At 38.7% G+C, this 19,683-nt stretch overlaps 1 protein-coding gene across 17 annotated transcripts in view; it reads right to left on the reverse strand.

Annotated features, from left to right (window-relative positions):
* PTPRT (protein tyrosine phosphatase receptor type T) overlaps nt 1-19,683 on the reverse strand; it is a 568,067-nt gene that overhangs the window by 87,809 nt on the left and 460,575 nt on the right. For 11 of the 17 annotated variants that reach the window (XM_083618324.1, XM_083618331.1, XM_083618328.1 and 8 more), the window contains exons 14-15: nt 11,453-11,509; nt 348-483 (exon numbers count right to left, since the gene is read on the reverse strand). In XM_083618324.1, coding sequence (XP_083474450.1) covers nt 348-483; nt 11,453-11,509 — 193 coding nt within the window. The remainder of the gene's footprint in view (nt 1-347; nt 484-11,452; nt 11,510-19,683) is intronic. The other 6 variants (XM_083618319.1, XM_083618332.1, XM_083618325.1 and 3 more) reach the window with 2 other exon arrangements.

Genomic DNA, 19,683 nt, shown 5'->3' on the forward strand with positions numbered 1-19,683 from the left:
CACACACTTACCATGCCAGAAAGAAAGATGTCAATGGAGACGGGAAAGACCCAAATCATTGCCCTCATCAAATTGTGCACACAAGAAATACAAATACCACACATCACAGCCAGTGGGATACAACCACAGAGAAGTGATTCCCACATATTCAGTGAGCACATGAAGGGCAGATTAGCTTTTCAGGCATGTATCTAAAACTCCATTTAAGAAAAACAACAGCCCTAACCTATCTATGCCTTTGCTCCCCCAAATGAGCATAAAATATGCTCAAACAAGGTACGAAAATTTAAAACAAAAGGTATTAACCATTCCCAAAACAAAGCAAATTAGAGATCTTAGAAACTTACCTTCTCTTGATGGTAAGCATTGCTCCCAGAAGGATAATTACAAACATCAGAAGTCCAGCTATAACTCCTGCCATTTTCACAGTGTTGTCAACCTGCTTTTCTGGCTCCACGGCATTGGAATTCTGTGTAGATGCTCCTTAAGAAGTTGTAGAAAAAAGAGAAATAATAATAACAATAAAAAGTATTGTTGAAATATCCCAGGCAAATCATTTTTCAACAACAATTTCACGGTAACATTTCAGAAGACCAGTCCTACATTAGATCATCAGAAAAAGGAAAATGTAACCCTTATTCCAAGTATGATGTAGCATATGAGGCAAATTTTTCATAGATGGTATACAATTACACACTGACACAAGAGACTAAACAGCAAGCAGACTTTAAGTAAATGCTGCAAAGTTATGTAACCAAATAGTTTTACAGCTCCTCCTCCCAAAGGGAATCTGATGGTTTTAAGGCCCATTACTATTGCTTTCTAGGCTCTCAGACCTTGTTATAATTCATCAGCACACACTTATAGTATGAAATTTCTGTATTGTAAATATCAGAACTATGGAATATTGAGCGATGACTGAAATGAAATGGGAAAGTTTTATTTCCTTATATCCTTTTGTCTCTACTTTACATGCTCTTTGTGACAAAGTTCATTTTGACTAGTTTCTATAAAACAATTAAAATTGACATTCCCACATCACATTCCATGGGTATTAACAACTGTCCTGTCTCCTCATCACCAACACCAGCCACCACTGAATACTATCTGAATTGCCAAAGCTGAATGGCTGGAAAGTGGGAGAATATGAACCTGGCTCTGTCCACCTAATAAGACTTCAACAGGTACCCTAAATCTTCTCTCTTTCCAACCAGCAAATATTTCAAGTAGGGATGAGCAAATATCTTGATTTTGCTTTATCTCAGTTTCTCATTTTTCTAGTCCTAAGTTCAGTTCACCCCATTTTCACATTGATTTTTCCTTGTGAAAATTTGTACACATATTTGTGAACATTCCTCCAAATATATGCACCTTTTGCCTAATGTATGCATTTTGACAAGCAGTTTTTCCACAGGAGAATGCATTTTTGTACATTGTTTTCACTCATTTATGCATTTTTGCATGCTCTTTCCACTAAGACACATGTTTTGTATGCATGCGTTGATTGGAGAATTGAATTACAAAATTCACAGAAGTACAAAATTCAAAGGCAAGCTGTATTTTGGTTTTTGTACTGATTTGAGAAGTGCAAACTGGGTAAATTCTCATTAAAATACAAATCCGGTGGTTTTCTCCTCCATCCCTACTTAACTCTTAGCTCTCAGGCTGGGGGATGCCTGCCAGAAATTTAAAACACTGTCCTGATTCTACCCAACCTTCCAGCTGGCCCGTAGAACTCTTAAAAGCCTTATACCCCATCGATGAATGTCTCCAAATACTGGTCACTAGATGACCGTTTGAATAAAATGTATTCCATCCATCTCAAACAATTGTCCAAGAGCATTTTGTAATATCAAAGGAGCTTCTTGTTTCCTTTGAGATTCCTAATAAATCATGGGGAATTCTGATGACAGTGGCAAAACTGGATGTTCATGATCTGGAGGCATTTAAACAAAATGAAATGAAGCTAGAAGCAAAGCCAATGAAAGTGCTTTAAGAGGATGTGTGGAGAACCAACAGAAGAATATGAAGAGTCTTCAGCTATCAATCTACAGTGGAAGAGTCTTGTTTGCATTATGCTGCATTGTTTATTGAAAGTCACTTTGAGTGGCTGTGAAAAGAAATTGAGTAAATAAAAAAAGATGAGAGATTGGATCTACAAGGTAGATTTGGCTACATACTTAGAAAAATATGGATTGTGCATTTATCTCAAAACCACAGGTAGGATCTACATGTTTCACACCTTTTCACAGCTCATCCTCCCACTTCTGCAATAACTAACTTCTCAAATAGACATCTAGGAAAGAAGTATTAATACTGGCAGAAAATAATAGCCACAGAGGTAAGGATGAATATTCTCAGCCTACAAGTTTGAAAGGGCAGACAAACTGAATAGAGGGGGGGGGGGTTCAAGATCTTGCAGAAATCTGCATAAAACTATAGCAGCAATTCTCGATGCATTTCTGTGTATTTGCTTAGTACTTTAACAAACAAAAGGTCCACCAAAAAAATCATGCTTTTGAGGACCTCTGTGGTTGGTTCTATACTTAGCAACTGGGTGGAACTAGGAAGGCTATCCTCAGCAGAAGGGCCAGATTAAAGGGATGCTATATGACAGAATAATCTAGAAAGGCTACGGAGGAAGAATAGCAAGTGACCAAGCAAAAATAAGTGTAGAATCTCTCTGTGAAAACTGAGAAGGTCAGATGAAAACTAGATTCTAAGTGTTGCTTTGGGTAGTATCAAATCAAAATCTGGGTAGGTGCTCAGAAAGTAGATTCCGGCTACCAGAATTTTTTGAAGACAATGCTAAGCTGTAAAATGGCACAACAGAATTCCCTGCCCATAATTAGCACTTGTCAGTACCTATTGCCATTCTTGCTCAAAGCCCTAAGCTGTTGTTAGGCATTATATGCTTGAAGAAAATTTATAAAATCAGCATCAGAGCTTGTCCAGAAATCTTCTGTGAAGACTTGCAATGATTTTTCCAAATTTTATATAGCCCAATGTAAAATAATAATAATGATACATATTCCCATTATATCACATGGCTAGCGCAGTAGTATTTGGTTAAAAGAAATATGCTAAGAAAATGGAAAGGAAATATGGCAGTATGTTGTTGTCCATGATCCTTTAGAATACACAATTGAGTGCAAAAGGGATTTCTCTTCTCTCTCTCTCTCTCTCTCTCTCTCTCTCACACACACACATATACTCCATCCACCCAAACTAATTTTTTCCCCACACACAGTACCAGAAGTCTTTATGAAGTTCCCTCAGGTTTCTATACAGTTGTTTGTTTGACAGCAGAAGAGCTGCTTTCATAATGGAGCAGTCCCAAGAAGCATGTGGAGATCATACATGATCAATATAGTTCTGGGTATAGTCAACTATAAAACCATCTGTTGTGCTGAGCACATTTGAGTAAATGTGGAATATCGAAAGAACAAATTGCAGTAAATTCAGGGTGTATATAATACCCCATAATGTGTGGCGTACAAGTGGCTGTTCATCAAATTGAGCAATAAAGGTTCACATCACATTGCAGAATGCTCTGCTGCATATATGTTCCAAATGTAAAGGAAAAACTGCCTTGCTAGATAAAAATAATGATCAGAACTAGGGTCCCTCTAAAATTCTATGGTTCTATGGCTGGCTGCTTTTTCCATGTATTCCTGTCAGAGCTGTGACTGCATTTATTTGGAGGATATATTAAAAGTGTGGCCCTTAGTGTAAGAACCTCATGGTGAGTACCCCCACCTCTTTTTCTAGGAAACAAAAAAAAAAAACACTGATCAAAACTGAAATGAAAATCAATCTTAGTCCACAAATTACATGTGCAATCTTTCTTTCATTAAAGTCAGTTTTCAAACTCTCACTGCTTCTAGTGAATCCGGAAGATATTAATGTCTCCAATCATGCACATTTTGGTGGATCATTGAACTTGTACTCACATTGTACAATCCTCCTTTATGTGTTTTGTGTCTTTGTTTTTTTCATTATGAACTGTAGTATCACCTAACCTTGGTATTTATACTCAAACAGAATGTATATGTTTTTCAATTAATTTCACTTGGTTCAATGTCCCTAGTTTCCTCATATTCTTTGCATGAGGCTTTTGCATATCTTGATTTGCATGATGAAGTTACATACATTTGAGAATTGTCCTTTTCAGATGGAATCTCAAAAGTTTGTTGATATTGGTGCCCAAAAGTCACAAATCTCATCAACCCAGAAAATAATATGTCTTAAGGTGATAGATCATTTATCCACAGGAAACAAGTGTACAATTGAAATGATATCCATACAATTTCAAATCCCATCAATCTAACACATAGAGCTACACATGCAACTTTGATAAAAGACATTTGAATTGTGTCAGGATGTTAAGTTTCAAAGCTCTCTAGAGCTTTCAACCTTTCTAACTCATTCTTTTGATTTTGGCCATGAACACACCTGGCGCTGTAATGACTGCCAAGTTAATGGTGAATTGTTTTAGAATTTGAACTACACGTGTAAAATCTTCATCTAACGTAAATTTTCCTGAATATATTCATTGCTGGTGACATGAGGTTTTGTTTTGAGAAAAAATAAAAGAAGTAATTAAACGCATACAGATAATGGGTGTGTGTCTTTGTTGCAAGTCCCTTTCACTACTTGAAAGGATTTGCGAGTAATTCACTCTGAGGCCAGTCTTCAAAATGCAAAGAATCAGACAGAGACTTTTATTATATGTGGTGGACGTGTGATAAAGTAAAAACATTTTGGGAATTGATCTATAATGAACTAAAAAAAGATGTACAGATATACCTTTCTCAAAAAAACCAGAAGCATTTTCTAGGTTTGATGGGAGAGGAAATTGCGAAGATAGATCAAAGACTATTTATGTACGCCACAGCAGCAGCAAGAACTTTAATGGCCCCAAAGTGGAAGTTACAGGAAGTACCTATGATTGCAGAGTGGCAGGCGGAGATGATGGACTTTGTGGAATTGGCCAGACTGACCTGCAGGATTCGGGACCAGGACGATCAAAAATTTGAAAGGGACTGGAGTAAATTTATTGTATATTTGAATCATAATTGCAAAAAATCTGAAGATGCTAGCAGGATTGAAATAAATCCTACAATGTGGATAATAGAAGTGAAAGAACTAAAATTTGAGACAGGACTTGAAAGTGGAAAACCTGCTGAAGGGAAGGCGGGAAGTCGCATGCTCAACAGAGCAGAAAGTTTTATGTTTGTTATTGCATTGTTGAAAATATTGTTTAAGGAAGAAAATAATAAAAACATATTTTTTTTAAAAAAGAGGCCAGTCTTCATAACCTATCAGCAGTTGTCACTGAAATGATCCTCTGGGGATAGCAAGTGCCCTTCAAGGAAAATCTCTGTTCCTTGCTGCCACATTTCAACAGCAGATAATCCTGTGCTCCCTATGGTGTGGAAATTGAGCTCAGAGTCATGTATCCTCCGAGTCCAAGTCCAGTTCTGTGGCCCTCTTTAGGTTCCAAGCTGAAACAAAGAAGTAGAAAGCTTCTTTTTATCCTATAAAACTGTCGAAGACCGACCTTTTATGCTTCTGTGATTCCTTCTGCTGCAAGGATTCCTTAGTATCATGAGGACAGAATACATTCCTCACCAATTTATGTCAGTTATGTATGTGGGTAAGCTCCCTTTCTGCAAAGGGGTCGCTAACATTTGTAGGAAAGGATCCCTGCCATTTTGCATTCTTGATATGTGTTTCTCTGCATCTTTTAACTAATTTTAAATTCTCATAAGCTGCTTTTGCAAGCACAAAACTGAAAGGCACCATAGAAATGTTTCAAAAATAAATAAACACACAAGTAAATTTGAAATACAGGGAGAAATAGGACATTCCTTGTCTGTGGAAAAGGGATGTAGCTCAGTGACAGATCACATTCACCCCCCAGCATTTAAACAGACTATTGCATAAAATGCTGGAGAGCTAGATGCTCCAATTATCTGATTTGCTTTAAAGTGGTTTCTTACATTCACTTTTCATTCCTTAGCCAATGTGTTATACTAAGGATGTTTTGATGCAGTTCCTACGCAATATATGGTAAGTTTCATTACAGTTCACTACATTCCTCCATTCTATTCTACTAGTTAATACTGAGTTTTATTCATACTAATGTGATCAAGAGAATTCTGCAAAGACGCTTAGAAGATGCTAAACTGATCCTTGAGATGCTGATAAAATGAAAAGCAGCTAAATCCTATTTATGGCTTTGATGAATAAAATATTTAATTCATGATTCTTATTTTAGGATATGAAGATGACACATTTTTAAGCTACTTAGTTAACAAGGATTAAAATCAATCGTAGGGAGGATCTGATAGCATTCCTGTAACAATTAGATATTTCTCAAAACTTTTATATCACTTTTTGCTGGGAAGATTCCTTTTAGCAACTTTTAAGCTGCTCCCGTCGTGAATATATGCATACATACATGCACAAAATGACCAGCAGGTGTTAGCTATCACATTTCTTAACTATAAAGTAACTGAATGGGAAAACGGGACAAAAGATGAAAAGCAAAATCTAGTCCCAAGGCATGCTATGTGACCAACTCCATGTACAAACAGTGCTTATGCAAAGTTCTTGGAAAAGAGAAATACAAGCCAACTTCCATTGAAGGAGTCCCCAGCACAACTCCAGGAACATCCCATGAAGAATTGTTTTTATAGCCATAGAAATGAATGTGGTTACACATGCCATTTTTTTATGAATTTAACTTAGCATAGGAAAATGGAGCAGCCTAGACTTTCTACAGATTCTGATGCATATTTTGGCTGTGCAGCAGAATGATTATGTGCATATGTAGGGGGGTATCGAAGCTACTAATATAAGTTTGACCAAACTGCGGGAGGCAATAGAAGACAGGAGTGCCTAGCGTGCTCTGGTCCATGGGGTCACGAAGAGTCAGACATGACTAAACAACAACAAGGGGGATATCAAATAAAAAAGAAAGGCAAGCATAAGGAGTTAAGATGCTAGCTAAGATTCCGGCCTTGGGAAATATTTAAATTGGCTTTTTCAGCTGGAGAGTTAATGGATTGTAATACAATCTGGAAGTAAGAAACTAGCAGGCTAAGTATTTGTCTTCTCAGAAGAAGTTGTAATATGTAAAATGAATTTCCTTTAAAAATAACTTGGTGCATTGCACAGAAGTAACTAGAGAAGAAAAGTTTAGGATATTAAGGCATGCCATACAGACAATGAGCCAAAGATTTCTTAACTAAAGTTGCAATCACAAACTAAGGGGGGAAATGAATTCATAAGAATATATATGATACAGAGATAAGAGTGAAAGTTGTATCTTGTTCCTATGACATAAGAGAAAATTAATGAAGGTTCTGGTATCACCACAGCCACCCAAGTTCACAAATAGGGAGGAGGAGAAAACAGAATGGCATTACATTAAAGCCTGATGTAATAACTGCACACTTTTGTTGCTTGTTGGGATGAATTGTTGGAAATGCTCTGGTCTTTTGTGCCCAATTTTCCTGTTCCAGCTGACAATATATGTTGGGAAAGGTGGTTTTTTTTGATCCTCCTCACTCCAGGGGGAAAACAAAGCCTACTTAAGTACAACTGTTGGCACTATAGAACCTGCAATCATCCCTGGAGTCAAAAGGAAGCCATTTCATCTCAGTAGTGTTTGGTTTACATATCAAAGGGCTCCAAGCACTGAAATGTTTTCCTTCTCCCCAACCCAGATGGGAAATAATCTTTGGCGGATCCTGCATAGCAAATAACTTCAGTTAAGTGTTCTATGGAGAGATGGAGCTTGAAATGACATCTGAGCCTCCCTACAGTCCTGTGCGGTGTGGGTGAAATGGGCAGAAGGCAAATGAAACACGCTGGGTTTTTCAGTATAAGAACCGTAAGTTATAATGATTTGGTGTTTAGCACCATTTTGAGGTTTCGCCTCTTGCTCCTCTTGGTTTTTGATTCTGCCCCCTTTCCCCCCTTGGGCCCAAGGAAAACATCTTATCTGCAGATGCACAAACTGTAACAGCCACTTGTTTGATCTTTAAGTGAAGGCACCAATTGAAACAAAGCAAATCTTCCATGTAGACACTTCCTGACTGCAATATCAGCCACAACCCCATGTATTCTTAAGGTACTCATGTTGTGTGGGTGGGTTGCTGGCTAGGCCCTCTCTTTTCAACAGCTGCCTCTTTCTTTCATCATTATTAAAAGTCTATTGCTGTTACAGAGTTCTTAGACATTATACCTGAAATAAGAACCTAAATGCATTAATAATAATAATGGCTGCAGCGGGTGATGGGCTCCTAGAGAAATCTATTTAAGAAACTAAGGCATCATGTATTAATAATAATAGCTTCGGGCTTGTCATGCCTTTGGAAGCTTAACTTTATGGACATTTAATGACAATCATATATTCATAGTAACCTTTTGAAGCAACCCAGAGAGAATGAACAATTGTAATTCATGTTGTTCCAGTGAAACAGCTTTTCTCCTTTGGGATCAGGCGAGCACACCTCAAGCAAAGGTGCTAAGGCATGTAAATTATTAAGAGAATGTCAATCCAGTGACTGTTCATAGATATATTCTTTTAAAGCTGTAATATTCCTTCTGGTTTGATGCACCCTTTTGCCTTGGTGCTTATGGCAGTCATCTGGATAAAGCTTTATGCAATGCAGAGGGGTGCTAGATGCCTTGGCTAAGCTAAATACCTTTTTCATGTACTCCATTTGTTATAATAAATGGAGATGTTGTCTATGCCATCTTCAAACGTACTCCTATAGCCTGTTTTCTACTTCTGGATCTAGTCATGTCAGAATGCCTCCAATCCCCCTCTCCCCAACTCAGTTAGGCTGGCATTCATTTCATTTGTAATGAAGCAGCAAGTTCTCAACATGTATGTTTCAAACAAGGTGGAAGGGCAAGGCGCTGAAGTTTTGGAGAAAAGTGTCCCTATAAAACAAACAAATATGTGCATTTCAACAGATTTGTTTTTCTGACCTAGGGTATCACTTGGTAAGAGTTCTATAAACCATTGTTGCTAACACTTTACCATGGTGATACAGGAGCCTACGCTCAAAATATCTTTCGGAAAGAATAGAAGTGACACAAGGAAAATATTCATGGATCAAGCCTAGGATGAAATGCAGCAAACCATTTGAAAATGAGTTTGTAATGAAATAGACCTGTCAAAGGAATAGCATTCAAGTGTAAAAAGATAAATTGCAATAATAAATTTGACATGAGATTAGGTCTGTTTTAAGGATGCATTATCTGTCTACGAAGCTGGAATACATTTTGAAAAACAATGGAGCTGTTCTAATTTAATCTGAATGAACAAGACCTATTAAACGAGCAACCTTTTTAAAGAACACCTTTCTGATGTTGCAAAGTTATTCATGTATTGATTGAGGAGAGGGTTCAACCTGAATTTCCTTTTTATTTTACAGGAAATTGATTTTATGTGTCGCAATCAGTACATTAAGGTCTCTGTGCATTTTTGAGCTCCTGTCACTGATTCAATGTGCACTAAGTTTAGTATATGCTCTTCCTGTGTCATATGACTTTTCCATTGACTTTGTTGCAAATACTTCCATGTGCACACAGTGACAATAAGTGGACAGAATTGCCCCCCCCCTCCCAATTAAAGTCAGTGGGAAAGGTCTTCGAAGAGCAAGCTGCTAATACTATGCACTCCAAAGCAGCTGTTTCATGGAATGGCTTTTTGCTAATAAAGCATTAAACAAAATAGGATCCATATTTCAAGGAACTCATTCGGTAGCATTTTATTTATCTACCTGATCCACTGCTGTTGAATACTTCTGCAAGAATAAGAGCCAAACCAAAATGAATAGAAAATTCTTCCCAGTTCTCATGTGTAGTTCACAATCAAATAGTACTGTCAGACTACAGTCTACAAACAACACCAACACCAACACCAAAACTTATTAACCACACCAAAGATCCTCTAGCCTCAACTCTTCCGAGACAAGGAGGAATAGTTATTTCCTCCCATTTTCTATGCTAGTTTATTATTCCTATCTTTTTTTGCTTGTAATGCCAGAAAGCAGAATCACATGCACTGTCCACACTCTGTATCTATGTGTGATTAGTTTAATGCATGTATGTTGTAGAGTCTACATTCAATGCTCAAAAGGTTCTTTCCATGACCAGGGAAGGCATTTCTCAGTATTTGCAGAGGCACATACCATCCTCTCCCATCCTTAAGCATTCAACTTGTAAGTGAATATGGCTCATCTACCCAATCCAGAATGCTTGAATACATCACCACTTCATATTGCGCAACAGCTCCGTTAATCCATCCAGCAATAAGAACTAGTGGAAAGAGGTCATGACTGTAATTCAGGATAAAAGAGGAGGAGGAGGAGGAGGAGGAGGAGGAGGAGGAGGAGGAGGAGGAAGAAGAAGAAGAAGAAGAAGAAGAAGAAGAAGAAGAAGAAGAAGAAGAAGAAGAAGACGACGACGTCAACGTCTGGAGATTGGGAAATGGAGGGCTGTCTCTTGAAGATGTTAGATGTAGGGATGTCGTTCAGGTTTCTTCACTTTCCTCGTGAGGTAAGAGTAATGACACCAATATGTTTTTCCTTTCATAGTTTTGGAAATCTTAAAGATACAGGTGTCTGGATTAGCTGAGAGGTGCCTGAACTTGGTGAGAGGTAACAAAGAAACTCTGGATAGAATGCAGACTTCATTATCTAGTATCCCAATATAATGCTGAAAAGCTTGGCCAATTTAGAGAGATTTAGCCCTTTAGCAAATTACTCTTGTGCTTTCAAGGGCTATCCCACTAGTGTGCATGTTATGTGTAGCTCAGTATGCCCTGCTGTGTGCATAGATATGGCCATGACAACATATATTGGGATACGGCTTTAAGAATGCCATCAATATATTTTCTCAGATGTGCAAGTTGAAAATTGGACTGCATGTCTGCTGATGTAATCCTTCCAAACATTTCAGCAGATATCCTGAAAGGATATCTTACAGCATCACTTCAAAAGCCACTGGTGACCTTTCTGCCTGCTACTTTCCTGAGAGTGGAATAGTAGTGCCAGTGGCCTTCACGTTTTAATTGTCTACTAGAAAGGTATCTAGAAATGGAATCAATGAAAAGATGAGTCACCCTCTCTTGGCGTTAGGACCTGAACCATAATTAACGTTTCAAGGATAGTTTGGCAATACCATGTTATCTCCATGTGGTTCTGGGTGCCATTCTAAGTGCAGCAATCCACTTAACTACTACATGTAAACATTCAAATTGGATTTGAGATAGCCTAATGCAGAAAGTATTTAAAAATCTCCTGTAAACAAATCAGCCTGGCATCATACTTGTTTCGGCATGCAGGCAAAACATGACACGACAATCTTGCAACTGCCAAAATGGTTTGCATTTTTATGACACCCCCTTTCCTGAACTGATAATCACCTGTGCTCATGAGGCTGGGCGGGTTTCGGGTGGTCACCTGTTGCCTACTTATTACTGCTAAGAACAAGGAAAACGGTCCCCAGGCAGCATGCACAAGAGAGAAAAGAAAAAAGGAAAATAAAAATAAAATTGTGCCACTTAATAAAACTGCATTTTAATTCCAATAACTTGTACTCAGAAAAAAATGAACCTTGAGAGATATGGAACCATTTATGAGCCCTCTGCCTTCGTTTCAATTAGGTGGTAAAATTAATGAAACACGCTTTGAGAACACAGGAGGTAATTGTTTCCCCCTTAGCAAGAGAATGCAATTTTCACTAATAAAGTGTCAATACTAACATATATTGTTTGGGGAGAGGGGGGAAAAATCAGTTCATGCCAAAAGAACGGTTCAAATTAAAATAAGAACATAAAATACATGTCATTAAGGAAACTAAAGGGGCAAAAACTGATTAAAAATCCTTTTTGAATTAAAATTCTGTAGCACAGAACTGCAAATTGGGGTTTAATTATCAGTTGATATTAAAGGGGTTCTTGTTACACAAATGATATGCATTCAAGTTCCCAAATCTGTTGGATTATTATTATTTTCCTCAGCAGACCCCCCACTTCATTCTAATTTAATTGGTGGGTACCATTTTATGGATGAAAAAGGCAAAAGATACAAAGGAGATAATACCAGCAGTAAATAAAAGGAAGAAGGAAAATCATTTTGGATTTAATGGGCAGACAGTGTAAGTGAATATAAAGTAGTCACAGACAAACAGGCAAAACACAGATATTTTTAAAACAAACATGTCAATGTGAATGTACATTTATGGTAATTGTGGGGGAAAATAGTAAGTCCAGAAGGAAGGGCACAAAAGCAGGTGCAGGTATTCAGTCTTACCTTTTAGTTTAGCTAATAGAGAAACATGTTAATTCAGGTATTCTAAAAATGACTTCAGTAAACATGTGAGGAGTGGGGTTGATCATGTGATAAGTACTCAAGATTATGCACAACAACAACAAATGTTTGGTAGCTCTCCGAGACAGAACACCAGACTGATTTAGCAATTCACTATTTATTGTATCTTTATCAAAGGCGGGCCATAATGCTCACCCCCAATTCACCACCCCAATCACAGGTAGCATTGGAGCAGTTGTGTCAGGGTGGTTTGGGGTAGGGTAGTTATAAAATCAATGCCCTGGGGCTTTGCAGATTCGGTACTCACGGGTACCAGATGCCTGAACAGGGCATCCAGGAGGGTCAAATATTGACAGCAGTGGCCAGGGTTCTGCTGAAGGTGGTGAATCAAACAAACCATTACAAAGAAGGAAAGAAATATTGAAAGAAAACATAGTGTTATGAGTTTGGCGGGGTGGGTGGGTAGGCTGGATGCCAATACATAATTCCTGGATCCAGCAAGTGTTAAAATCTAAAGAAGGGTTTGAATTGTTAGAATAGCCAGAAATTACTTTGTGATTTATCCTGTATTTTTATCTTGTGAACTGTCCTCAGATCTTTAGGTGAAGGGTGGTATATTAACATAATAATAATAATAATAATAATAATAATAATAATAATAATAATAATAATAAAATGGCCATTCCTCTAAATTTGGGTTGTTAACATAACCATGGAAGTGGTTCTGTATCAGAGAACAAACGGGTGGTCCCTCTCCCTCAACTCAATGGTAGTTAGTTAAAAAAAGGAGAGAGCTGAGTTGTGTATGTGTATGCTAGAAGCTAGAATCCTTTGAGGTAGAGACATGCCTGATTTATGCTTGTATCCAAGGTAAATAAACCATATATCCTAAAGGGTAAAGGTAAACGTAAGGTAAAGGATCCCTGGATTGTTAAGTCCAGTCGAATTTGACTATGGGTTGCAGCGCTCACCTCCGCTTTCAGGCCAAGGGAGCCGGTGTCTGTCCGCAGACAGCTTTCCGGGTCATGTGGCCAGCATGACTATGCCACTTCTGGTGCACAGAACACCGTGACATGTACCAGAGTGCACGGAAATGCCGTTTACCTTCCCGCTGCAGCGGTACCTATTCATCTACTCACACTGGTACGCTTTTGAACTGCTAGGTTTGAAAAGACAACACAGCATCTGCTGTCTCTCATTCTGAAGGAAACATGAACCCTGGGTAAGTGCCTGGAACCCCTGGAATCGCTGGGAGATTGGAGTGGCATGCAACAACAGAAAGGTTGGGAACATTCCCACCCTGGTGTGCTGAAATGAGCCTGCTCCCCAACTTCACAAATTGTTAGGAAGTTTTCCTTTAGTTTAACTGAAGTTTTAGCCAACATGCCACCCCAAATTTTACAATTGGGGAAAACCAGCCAGATGGGCGGGGTATAAATAATAAATTGTTGTTGTTGTTGTTGTTGTTGTTGTTACAATTGGTAAAGTGAAATGAAATCAGCTTGGTCCTAGTTCTTTTGTTCTTTTAAATTGTCATGGAGATTCATATTGTAGAGTTTCATGCAGGGTGCCACTGGCATATGTGCTGGATGGATGTCACGCACCATTTTCAATTCATGTATTATTTGGGCAAGGAGAAAGAGAATTAGAGCTTCTGGTGCTCACAAAATAGAAGAGACAGAGATCTTCCCAACTTATGCAGGAATGGAAGGGTGAGAAGTCATGCAAGGGGGAGGGCTGAGGTTAAGCTGTTTGGGGTCAAGCTGTTTTGTGGTTTTCCAAGGGGAAGGTAATAGCTAAAGGAACAAGATGCCATTCCAGACTGTCTCCAGTTCAAGACACAAACACCAAACAGAGAGCAGGTGGTCTGACCACAGCAGAGCCTAGAATGGAAAAAAATAACTCTAAGGCACATGGTGCATGCACAAGAAGGGAGAACTAGTGATGAACAGAATTGTGCCCTTGTAGGGAACAGTATTTCGTTCCTTTCTTAAAGAACCCAACTACTATGTAAATCTTTCCTGTTTTATGCTGTAGAGAACCATGTCCTTTTTCTGAAGGATTTAGGATTATATGCTGGTCTATGACCAAAATAAAGATTTGATTTAGGATTAGGAATAATAGTAGCATTCAGAATGGTTTTAGAACCCCTGCCTAAACGAGCCCCTGTGCCATTACAACCAGCTAATGCCTGGATAGTGAGTTCAGTTCAATCCAAATAAATAATAATAATAATAATAATAATAATAATAATAATAATAATAAATTTATTACTCATACTCCACCCAACTGACTGGGTTTCCTCCCATTAGGACTGCATCTCCAGTTACATGGAAGCACTCTTGGGATTATATAATACTAGTATTATAACACATACTTATATTAGAAGAAGAAGACATAATGTCTAGTAGCCATTGATAACAGAGAACTGCTCATGCTTACATTCCATTTTAAACCTCCACTATTATTATTATTATTATTATTATTATTATTATTATTATTATCATCAGCAAAACCTACATTATTACTATTATTATCAGCAAAACTCTCCCCTTATCAGATACAATTACAATAAAGAAAAATGTTTCCAGGTGGCATACATGTATCCTTTCTTGAATAAGATTTTAGCCCTCTTTGTATATTATACATGAGAAGAGGATATGTGTGATGGCAGGGCAGAAGTGGTTGGCAGGAAGAGGTGGCACTGCAGATCTGGCCTCCCAACCACTGTGTAGGGGCAGGGGTGAAGCAGGGTGGTGGTGAGGTCAGGGTGGAGTCGGTGCACTTGCGGAGCCAATCTGATGTTTGTTCCATTACATAGGCACCTGCCTCCTGACCTCAATACTAGACTGGCTCCAATGGCATCCAGGTAAGCAGTAGAGATGCTGCTGCCTGGAGGTAAGGTCCACAGTGGCATCAGTCCCTGCTGACCACCCCTCCAACAGGGGTTTTAGGGCTGCATATCTTGCCCCACCCATCAAAGTCATATGGCTCTTCTCCCACCCGCCATTACTGTGTTTTTCACAACATGTGCAGCAGGGAACCTGTTCCAGATGGCCTGATCCAGGTCTCTAAGTGTCATGGGAAACTTCTGCAGAAAATGGCAATGACATCCTGTCACCATGCTTTCCCTATTTATGTGAGTAACTCCAATGCTTGCATGTATCCACAACAAAGGGAATAATGCTTTTCACTTCTTTTCAAGATTAATTGAAACCAGCCTATTTTATTTTATTTTATTTTATTTATCTTAATCAATAAAACTTGTTCACCATCCCTTCCCACATCTACCTTCCAGCTTTCACATCTCGTTGCAAAATTAACAAGTGATTTTCAGCAGAGCTTGCCTTTAAAAGGACATTTTAAGTTTTCTGTCTGAGCTATTTTAGAAAAGTAGCTGCCGGTGGCAATTTGGAAGAAGGTTCATTAAGTATCTTTTCTGCTCCATATATTTTTGCCCATGTCCAAATTATCTTTCCACCAAATCCTCTTTGCTATCAGACAGTAAAGAGAGTGGAAGCAGTCCATAATAATCCAAACATACGTGAGAGCTTATTATCTTGAACCAGCCTGTTCATGGTGATCTGGAGGAGAAACCAACTGCATGTTCATTCTTAGGCACTATAGAAATGCATTGTCTACACCATATACAGAAATAGATTACCACAACATCATATTAGGGCTTCACTGGTGGCACACATTCATTCAGGTTCATGGCAAATCCAGATCACCATGAGCCAGGGCATTTGCGTGTCTTACTTTACAGAGGACAGCTTCCTATTTGAAGAAACAGATAGGTAGCCGTGTTGGTCTGCCATAGTCAAAACAATTTTTTTCCCTTCCAGTAGCACCTTAAAGACCAACTAAGTTAGTTCTTGGTATGAGCTTTCGTGTGCATGCACACTTCTTCAGATACACAGAAACACCACCACCCTTCTGAGTAATACCCCTCCCCACCTTCTCACTATATAGAAGGATCTGGCAACTTCTGTTTCTGTGTATCTGAAGAAGTGTGCATGCACACGAAAGCTCATACCAAGAACTAACTTAGTTGGTCTTTAAGGTGCTACTGGAAGGAGAAAAAAAATTTTTTTTTTGTTTTGACTATTTGAAGAAGTCCTCTATTTAAACAGCTCTCCAGTTAAACTCTGGAGATATAGAACCCAAAGGTCTTCATTGCATCTCTTCTCTCTGTCCCTCCCTCCAGCAGCAAGAGAATTGGCCTTTTCAGCCATGGGAATGCTCTCCCCAGGGAGTCTTGCTTGGTGCTAACAGCTTTTTAGTATCAGACAAAGATGTTAAATTTTCTTCCAGGCATTGAGTGTTAATCTTCTATACCAGCTAATGGATTCCCCCCCCCCCAACCCCTTGGCCTTTGGTGATGAAGTCTGTGTTGGAAGGATGGAGGTATTTGCTTTTATGGCCTCTTTGCCTTAAGTGTGTCCAATTGTTTTTTGTGTTGTTGTTGCTGTTTTTGCCCTGTGTGATGGGATTTTGTCTTTCTACATCAAGACTTCATGTGGCAAGCAACCACAAAACAAACATGTAATAATTAAATTTGCAACTATGCCATTGCATTTGTTAACTATTGCATATGCTAATTCAGGCCAATTTTATGCAAATCTCTGTCCTCTTTGTTGGTAACAGACTCCCTCTTTTTGGGTGATGCTTAACTGCTCATTGTGCCATGCGATCAATGTAACTGGGAGTAAAGACAGGCAAGCACCGACCTACACAGGACATCATATACCAACATGGTGAAAAATGGTTTCAGGATTGCTAAATCCAGGGCAGGGGGAAGAAAGCCTAGTTAAAAAGAATTAACATTATAATTTCAATGGCATTATTGTATCTTGCGGTGTTTGTTAAAGTTTTAATGCAAGGGCATGAGAAAATAAATTATTTGAAACCCATTTTGCTTTTGTTGTTATTGCCACTACATACATAGGAGTTAAGGTAATGCATTGACAAAGAACTTCTACAGAGGAAAATGACAAGGAGAAAGTGTGAGCAATATACTAAAACAACTCCACAAGACAACAGCATGCAAGGGAGAAGAAGGAAACACACTCTGTTGGCTATAGAGGGATGACATAACCCATGTGCTGCATCACATCTTAACAGGTTTATGATCTCAGCATCTCTACCAGGTTCTGTGGCAAATGCAACAGAACTGCTATGGGCTGCTACTAGAGACTAGAAAGCTCTACAAAGCTCTCCTCTATTTTGGCACAGAAATGATGCAACCTCTTTAAAAGATTGCAAGCCAAAATGCCCACTCTCATTCCCATCATTCCTCTCCATCCTCAAAAGTCATCCCCATCCTTCAAATCACCCTTTACATTCTTTCCAAATGCCAGTGGTGCTGAGAAAAGCAATAGCAGCATGCAAGAAAATATACATTTTTTCTCCCATTCTTCTCTTCCTGTCCTCTTCCTGACATGATGATTAGCAGTATGTCAAAGAACAAAGCTGGGTGGCTGACAGAACACAGACCTCTCAGCCATCAGGCTTTGTTTCCAGATGTGTGTGTGTGGGGGGGAGAGAATCTCCCCTCTCCCTTCTCCATGCAAGCTCTCACTGGGGCTTGGGAGGGAAGGAAAGTGGGGATGTGTTGAAAGGACTGGTGGGGAAGAACTTTGGGGTGGTAAAGGCAGGTTGTGGGGCAGAGGGAAGCTGTGAATTCCTGCCTGGCTCCAATTTCAATATGAGCCAGACAAGAATTTCCCTTCTCCTTTTGAGGTGAATATTGTGGGTGCTCAGATCTGGCTTTGCAAGCCTGAGCTTTGGAAAACTAGTTTTTCCCATATGATTTAGGTAGCAGATCATAGATGGGTACTGAGATGAGATCTTTCTCAGTTGTCGCTTCAGTGTTTTCAACTGACGTATGTGTGTGTCTACACATGTGTGCTAGGTGCAGTCTTACATTCACATGTAAGCAAGAAATTATCGAAGAGTTCACCTTGTTTTGATACATTATTGTTATTATTAATCAATATGAGAAACAATACTTTTTTTGTCAGAAAACGGATGACCCAGACACACAATTTAATTGTTCATATAAGCAAGTCATTTTCTGGTTAAACCTACATTGGCAACGAATAAGGCACACAACAGAAACCAAAGGTTAAGAGTAGTCAAGGGCATTCCAGTTTTTATATCACTCCATGCCCATCATTTGACCACCATCTTATTCCTTGATGGTTTATTGTACATTGAGATTTCCTTGCTGGGCTTGTCCTGGACCAATTTGATAAGGCATAGAAGTACCCAAACAACAGGCTAACATTTCACATGTGACTACAAGAAATGAGGCAGAAGAAAGGATATGAGTTTTAAAAATTGTGCAAGAGCTGTGAAGCCCACTGTCAATTACACTGAGATAAACTGGGCTATATGATCATTATGCTATTCAGCATGATATCAGTGCAAAGGTTGGGCAAAATTTTGACAACACAAAGCTGTTTGCCAGGCAGTCTTTTTAACCACAATTCCCCTCCTCATTTCTACAATTGTGTTCAAGGGCATGTTTATTGAGAATGTAGAATTGGCTGAGAGATATTCTTTTTCTTTTCTTTACATTTTGTTACAAAATAAATTGCTTTATTGACACCTTTGCTAGCAAAGCTACCTCCGGGGTGATTCTCTTCCATTCTCAGGAGGTTCATATGAACTACTATAATCGAAAAAACATATTAGGACACATATAATGCTTTCCCACAGGAGCCACAACCTTGTCATTTAGACTGAGAGGTGACAAATGTATTATTTTAACAAAGCACTGCCATTTCACTTGGCTCAAGCTAGACACTGGTATGTGGTCAGTGGTTTGATTCCTTGTCTCATATTAGTTTTAATCTGAAGTCTTTCTTGTCAAGGTCACTGGAGATAAACCAGGAACAACTGCCAACCAGTATCAAGACAAGACTGACTTTTCAGAAACTGTTGGGAATTAATACATGTGGGAATTAATACATGCGGTTATCTTTGAACTGTTTGCAAGTTTGAATATCCCATCCTCACTCCCCATCCATAATGAAGACCAAGATACTAGAGGATTATATTCTCACAAGAGTAATAAGAACTGTAGGAATGAAGCTACAGAAAACAAAAGGGAAATGTTGGGAAGTTAAAACAACAACCACCGTCTGTCTGGGATGAACAAACTAAAGCAGGTCTTCCCCAAATCCACAAACATATTTGTTAACTCACTTTTTCTGAATGAACCACATATAGTTTAAGGGACCAAAAAAAAAAAAAAGCCACTTTTGATAAGAGAACCAAGTTATTCCATTACCAAAGAACTACAAAGTGTCCTATGGCA

The sequence above is a fragment of the Podarcis filfolensis genome, assembly GCF_964270895.1.
Source record: "Podarcis filfolensis genome assembly, chromosome: 6".
Lineage (NCBI taxonomy): Eukaryota > Metazoa > Chordata > Lepidosauria > Squamata > Lacertidae > Podarcis > Podarcis filfolensis.